At 44.7% G+C, this 7124-nt stretch overlaps 1 protein-coding gene across 3 annotated transcripts; it reads left to right on the forward strand.

The window, feature by feature from the left end:
• Positions 1 to 230: 230 nt before the first annotated feature.
• On the forward strand, positions 231 to 6203 carry LOC119336460 (probable plastidic glucose transporter 3). Of its 3 annotated transcripts, none has more exons than XM_037608498.1 (14): positions 231 to 519; positions 603 to 732; positions 877 to 944; positions 1058 to 1190; positions 1610 to 1709; positions 1807 to 1919; positions 2017 to 2110; positions 2865 to 3018; positions 3118 to 3261; positions 3343 to 3416; positions 3489 to 3574; positions 4171 to 4285; positions 5472 to 5656; positions 5777 to 6203. In XM_037608498.1, exons 1-13 carry the CDS (start codon positions 438 to 440, stop codon positions 5652 to 5654), a joined length of 1476 nt encoding a protein of 491 aa, XP_037464395.1. In that variant the 5' UTR covers positions 231 to 437; the 3' UTR covers positions 5655 to 5656; positions 5777 to 6203. The 3 variants fall into 3 exon arrangements, with proteins under 3 accessions (XP_037464395.1, XP_037464396.1, XP_037464397.1); XM_037608499.1 differs by having other exon boundaries at positions 612 to 732; XM_037608500.1 differs by having other exon boundaries at positions 232 to 519; positions 615 to 732.
• The last annotated feature ends 921 nt before the right edge of the window (positions 6204 to 7124 follow it).

Here is a 7124-nt window from a genome sequence, read left to right on the forward strand (position 1 = left end):
CCCAGATCGGTCATTGTCTCGGATTTGCAAGTCGGGGTACCGACGGTATACAGCCCACCGACGAAGCGCGGTGGGCCCGGCCCGGTGTCGATGGCCCTGGATTCCCGCGGGCGGCCACGCGTCGCCGCGAGCTCCACCCGACGCCAACCAACGGAGAAAAGAAGAAAGGCATTTGTCTTTCTCCCCACCACCACCACCACCACCACCACCTTCTCTCCGTCCTTCTTCTCGCCGCTGGTCGGTCCCCGTGCTACGACGCCAAACCCACTCAAAAGGTAGTCAAATCTCCCCCACCGTGCCACTCAGCGACACGCGCCCAGCCCCAATATAGGCCAGGCGGCCCTCTCCCAGATCCCTTTCTCTCTCCCTCTCTCTCCTCCCCTCGCCTCGCTCTCCGCCTCCGATTCCTTCCCCAATCAATCTCCTGCGGGGAGGCGATGCGGTGGAAGCTCGGCACCGCGGCGTACAAGCGCGTGCCGTCCCGGGACGCCGCCATGGACCCCGACCTCGAGACGCCAGGTCCGTGCGCCCTGCCATCGACCCCCCTTCGCATTTCGCCTTGTTATTATTCCCCTGCCGATTCTGTTTCGGTGACGCCTTAGATCCGGCAGCAGAGAAGACGCCCGACGGGGGCGGCGGAGGAGCAGGGGCAGCAGGCCCGTCGTGGCGCAGGTCGCTGCCGCACGTGTGCGTCGCCACCGTCACCTCCTTCCTCTTCGGCTACCACACCGGGTACGTGCGTGCGCTCCTCATCCGTCACTCCCGTCCCCACGGGTTCCATCTCACGCTCTCCTTTTTTTGTTGGATCTCACGCATGTCTGTCATGTGACGGTGCTCATGTCTGTTTCGTGATGATGTCATGGTGGTTTGACGCAGGGTGGTGAACGAGCCGCTCGAGAGCATCTCCGCCGACCTCGGATTCGCCGGCAACACGCTGGCCGAAGGTACGCCACGCACGGCCTCTCCCTCCCTCCCTCCCTCCCTCCGTATGCACGGCCTTGGTTGCTTTGTTTGGAGCCCGGTCACGAGATCTGCGTGTGTGGTTCCGTGGACGCAGGACTCGTGGTCAGCATATGCTTGGGGGGAGCATTCGTGGGATGCCTCTTCAGCGGCTCAGTCGCCGACGGAATCGGCCGGCGCCGCGCTTTTCAGCTCAGCACCCTGCCCATGATCGTGGGAGCCGCCTTAAGGTACCATCTATTTCTAGTATGACAGCATTTCATTCATAAGCCTGCCTGTTAAATCAATACTTGTCTCTCTCCAAGTTTAGTTAATTTTGTTTAATTGCCACCTGCTGGTATTCCTTCTTTTTTATTATTGCAAGTATACACATTGACTGCTGACTGCTGATCTGGCCATTATGTGGGATTTACTTGCACCCAGAAAATAAAATTAGACCAGGAACTAAAATACAAGCAAGCAGCCTGTGCCGTCTACAATCATTTAGTACGCTTTGTTTTGCAAATATTACTACTACTTAATCTGATGTACACTTGGAAGGAACCATGGCTGCTCTCGATATTTTTAATACGATTTGGATACAAATCATTCGTGTGACTTATGTTTTGCTAGACCATACTATACTGAAGAAGAAAAAAACATTTTGCAGTGCTCTCACCAACAGCCTGGAAGGAATGCTATTTGGAAGATTATTGGTTGGAGCAGGAATGGGGTTGGGTCCACCGGTGGCTTCACTCTACATAACAGAGGTATGCATCTGGTGTTTTTGTCAATGCACAATTGCTAACAGCTGATATCAACATAGTTCGCCGATGCTCACTATATCACCTGCCTGCTTGAATCTAGGTCTCTCCCCCCTCTGTGAGGGGTATGTATGGCAGCTTTGTTCAGATTGCGACCTGTCTGGGAATCTTATTTTCTCTTCTAGTCGGTACCCCTGTCAAGGACATTGATAGATGGTCAGAAGCTTGTGCTTTACTTCTTCAATCTTCACTTGTGTGTTATAATTGATGTGTACAAAACTGATCTGTACTGACATTATCCTTCCAATGGCAGGTGGAGAGTGTGTTTCTGGGTTTCAGCTGTCCCAGCAGTTTTACAAGCTATTGCTATGGAGTTCTGTGTTGAGAGCCCCCAGTGGCTATATAAGGTGCCTTTACTTAGGAATATTGCCTTTTCCTTTTCCTTTTTCTTTTCTTGAACACGCCTGGATATTGCTTGTTTTCTCATGTCACTCTTCCGATTTATCAATTCAAAGATTCAAACGCATGGAAATACCCACTTCTCTCTGAATGAGCTTCTATAGTTTGATGTTATGTGCCTTTGCTAGTCATAAAATAGGGTGGTGATTTTCTGAGCAGAACCTTGGATATCATTTTACTGCACTGAACTTCGGAGTTAACTTTTAGAAGCAGCACAAGTTTTGGTAAACTGTCTGCAATATAGATGTGCAGGTCTTTCCAGTTTTCACTAGTTTATGAAGGTTATTCGCTAAACTGGATATGTGTTGAATCGAACAATCTGTATATTGGGCCGTTGGCTACAATCTTTGTCCACTACTCTACAGCCTTTTGTCCCTTCAGGAAATTATTGCCTACTGCTACTTAAGTAATATTAGGTATATTTATAATTTATCTGCTCGAAAATATGAAGGAAGATGAATCCATCGGCACATATAGGTCAGATACAACACATATATATTCCTGGTACAGATCAATGAGATTCTAGGTTACCTCAGTATTTTGTTTGTATTGTGATACGTATACATCTCTGACCATGGTCCAGGGTGTATTATTTTGTTTCTTCAGTTCCAACGCGTGCGCGCTCACATGCAACTTACATCTAGGAAGTAACATGTTTAGCAGTCTTCTAAACGATTTAAAGAGTCCTGTTCTTCTATGCAGTGTGGAAGAACAAACGAAGCAGAAATGCAGTTTGAGAAGCTTCTAGGCCCTCTTCACGTAAAATCTGCTATGGCAGAACTTTCTCGATCGGAGAGAGGGGATGATGGGGAAAGTGTGAAGTTCTCAGAGTTGTTTTATGGTCGTCACTTCAATGGTACAAGCTGTCGATTGTGTCGCATTTTTCTGCTTCAGTGTGACCTTATTTCTGTTCTTCCTTGAAGTTTGTTCATTACAAGTCCCTTTTTTGCTACAGTTGTTTTTATTGGCACAACGCTCTTTGCTTTACAACAGTTATCGGGCATAAATTCTGTGTTCTATTTCTCATCAACTGTGTTCAGAAGTGTGGGGGTGCCCTCTAGCCTTGCCAATATATGCATGGGGATTGCAAATTTATTAGGTGAGCTCATTAAAGCTGTTTGTTCTTCTACTGCTCTGTTATATTCAGTTGCTGATCTTATTTTGCTGTGTTCGCTACCAGGTTCTATTATAGCTATGCTTCTAATGGACAAACTAGGCAGGAAAATGCTTCTTGTAGGAAGCTTCTTTTTCATGGTGAGCAATTACTGTAATTGTAAGATATATGGAACATTACTGACTGCACTTCCTTACTGGTGTAACGTATAGGCCTTCTCAATGGGACTTCAGGCTATTGGAGCGAATCGTCACCTTGGTTCTGCAAGTGTGTATCTTTCGGTTGGTGGCATACTGCTGTAAGTCATGCAGATTTATACCATTTAGTAGTTTGGTTCTACCATGCAAGTTTCTCAACCTTAGTTTTGGTTCTTCAAATCATCTATGTTGAATAAGTTCCCCAAAACCACCACTTTAACGGTCACTGTTGCTCACAACTACCACGATAATTTTGAGCAAAACCACCGCGATTCAGATAGGCCGAACATAACCTTGATTTTGGCTTAGCATGTTCACAAAAATCTGACAAGGCTAGGATCACCCGTTAGCTCTGAGGTGGCTAAAGGACTTGCCAAGTGAGCAGCACATGTGACGGGTGTGTGGGGATTGATCTATGATCTTCCTCCCCCTCCCCACCTGCCCCACAAACCCATAGCACACTCGATATTTGCACCCATAGAGGTCAAGCAATCCGGCCATGCCGCCGTTGAGCCGCTATGGTAGTTACTTTCTATTTACTTAACTTGTATGCTAGTCGCCAACATATGAAGCATTTTGCATGAGCTCATGGTACGACTCCTCAACTTTTATGCCAGTTATATTTTTCTTTCTTATAATTATAAGATCACTATGGTACATATGTTACTTATAGTTGGACATTTTGTTTTGTTGGCAGGTTTGTCTTGGCATTTTCGTTGGGAGCAGGCCCAGTTCCAGGACTTCTTTTACCTGAGATTTTCCCAAACAAAATTCGGGCCAAAGCTATGGCTCTGTGTATGTCAGTACATTGGGTAAGAGTTCTCTCTTTTCAGCATGAAGCAACAATTGGTTCAAGCTAAATATTTTCATCAGATCAAACGACATCTGCCAATATGGAAAAAAATAATATGCATTTTAAATTTGTATGCTACTTTGTCATGGGCTCTGATTCAGCTGAGAGTAAATGCATAAACTAGAAAACAATGAAAATGCCTTAGTGTTCAGCAGTGCTCAAATTTGGGTAAAAGTCTAGACATGCACACCCTTTGAATGGAACAGGGAAAACAGACAGAAGGTTATGGTCGTATATCCAGTTATACTGTTGTAAGCAATTGAAGAATTGACTAGTTTCTTTCAGTTATGAGTTAGCCAGGTTGAATTAGGGATACATTCGTATGATTTTAACTTGCAAGTAGCCAAGCAGTTACGTTGCCAGACCGCAAAAGGGTGCCAGACTGGTATACTGACCCTCTTCATGTTATGAAGATTGAAAACACTTACTTTTGTTGTGTGGTCATGAAGTGTTAGACGTTATAGGCTGAAGCCTTTTTCTATCTAACAGAATTAATGCATCTCCCGTGTGCTATTAAGAAGAGAAATATAAGTAACCGTGAACACCATTTGTAGATGAAATGTTTATCCAGTCAATCCTCATCATGCAACCATGGTTTTAAATTTAGTTTGCAAGCACGGCAATTTTTCTGGCAAAAGATGAAATGAGGTGGATTTGCCATGCTCGCCAACTAAACTTGCCATCCTCGACAAACACAACTTGCCATGGAAGGCGTTCGATTTGCCATGTCTAAAAATCTGACATTCGCTAGATATCCGAGTCCTTTAAATATATCCAAATGGTTGCTACTGTATGTACGTATAATTCAGCGGTTTAATCGATGCAGACAGCTTCTGTAGATTTTTCCAATGTAGAGTTGGGATACCAGTAGAAAAGAATGCACCAGATATCCTTGATTATACTCCCTCCGTTTCTAAATATTTGTCTTTCTAGACATTTTAAATGGACTACCACATACGGATGTATGTAGACATATTTTAGAGTGTAGATTCACTCATTTTACTTCGTATGTAGTCACTTCTTGAAATATCTAGGAAGACATATTTAGGAATGGAGGGAGTAGTTCTATTCTATGTCGAATTTCCTTGAGTTATAATTGTTTCCTCTTTTGCTTACACACAATGATGCTTGACTGTAATGAGCAGGGCGTCAACTTCTTCGTCAGTTTGTTATTCTTGCGACTGCTGGAGCAACTTGGCCCACAAGTTCTGTACACAATGTTCTCTTCAGCGTGTGTGGTAGGAGCAATATTTGTGCGGCGACACGTAGTCGAAACAAAGGGGAAAACTCTGCAGGAGATAGAAGTTTCACTGTTGCAAACACAGTAAAGGTAACGCCCTCTGCTCTTTCCTTCCCTTGAGGCAAACCATTTCAGCTCATCTCTGTGTAACTAGGGCATGTGGATCGCGAGCAGCGCGTTGAGGAAACTTACATGCCCTTGTTGTTGCAGGTTTCACCGAGGCAGTATCTTCTGCATGCTGGGAAGGAATGAATTCAGTGGCGTTTTTGTCGCTGAACACCAGCCGGGCGGGCGGTCTGTTCCCAGATCAAGTGATCTGATCATCTCCTGCGGACAGAATCGCCCTACGCTCGGTGTAAGTTCCCGGCCGTGCACGAACCTGTGACCGCTAGAGCAGTGGCATACTATCTTAGGAATACATACATACATATATGACAGACTGGTGAGGAGTTTTTTTGTCTGTTTAGGCTGATAGTTGTTGGCCCTATGTACTATATTGTGTTGTCTTGTGCTTAACTGTTGGTCAGTAAGGGCAGACTGGATTTTGGATGCTGATGAACGAACGCTGTCGTAACGGTTTACTATAGTTTGGAATAATAACAGCAGTTACATGCCTCATTGGATGTATTTTACTCCAGCTTCTACCCGGGTTTGCTCGGTTTATAGAGAAATGTAGAACTATGTGCCCTGTTTAGAGTTGGCAGTGATTCAAAAAACAGGAAGTTGTTGAAGTTAGCTACACAAAACATATAGCCACAACTTCTCTTCAAAGAACCACCGATCCTGAGCCTGATGACGATTTTGATCCATCTGTGAGGAAGCCGTTGCTTAGGAAGCTCGTCTTTGGTAATTGTGGTGTTGCGTATGTGCGTGCCCAACGGGTTTGGGTTTGGGTTTGCAACGACTCTGTGAATCGACCGGATGATCCAAATCACCAAAACAGAGATGAGATGGCTTCAGAGAGTTTTGGTGATTTTGAGTTTGATCTATAAGCACATAGCAGGAAAAACTATCACCGCTCATCTCTGTTTCCTTTTGATAGTATCATCATTTTATGGACTCAATTATACCAAGATATAATTTGATTTTGTATCTCTAAATAAAAATAAGAACTCATCCTTCTTAGCAACACTTGTCTTTGAAGAAGTAGAGGGGTCATCAACCATCATCCTAGTTGCATCTTTTAGGATATATATAATCTGAAATTGATCAGCTGGGCTTTTGCTGTTGCTAGAGCAAGGGGAGCTTGTTGTTTTTTCTAGGGGTAAAACACCACTTTATTCGTCATATTCCACATGATGTGCGATGCGTCTTCATGGCGACTTGGTCCTCTAGAAAGAGAAAATTTAGCTAGACTGGAAGGAAGAAGGTTTAAGGTTTATCTCGCTTAATATTGCTCCATATTGCCCTCGCGAACTCGGACCACCTGTCTGTAGTCTGAAGCAACCACAAAATTTATAATATGCAGATCTTCTGCTGGGGATAGTGCTTCGCGACATGCTACTGCCTCCAAAGTAGCTGGATCAAAACTTCCTTCAATGACTAAGGCCGAACTATC

The sequence above is a fragment of the Triticum dicoccoides genome, chromosome 7B, assembly GCF_002162155.2.
Source record: "Triticum dicoccoides isolate Atlit2015 ecotype Zavitan chromosome 7B, WEW_v2.0, whole genome shotgun sequence".
In the NCBI taxonomy this organism is placed as follows: domain Eukaryota; kingdom Viridiplantae; phylum Streptophyta; class Magnoliopsida; order Poales; family Poaceae; genus Triticum; species Triticum dicoccoides.

Coding starts and splice junctions, on each gene's coding strand:
- LOC119336460 (XM_037608498.1), top strand. CDS start 438: ATGCGGTGGAAGCTCGGCACCGCGGCGTACAAGCGCGTGCCGTCCCGG. Junction 3,417..3,488: donor TAGGAAGCTTCTTTTTCATG/GTGAGCAATTAC, acceptor TGTAACGTATAG/GCCTTCTCAATGGGACTTCA. Junction 3,575..4,170: donor TCGGTTGGTGGCATACTGCT/GTAAGTCATGCA, acceptor TTTTGTTGGCAG/GTTTGTCTTGGCATTTTCGT.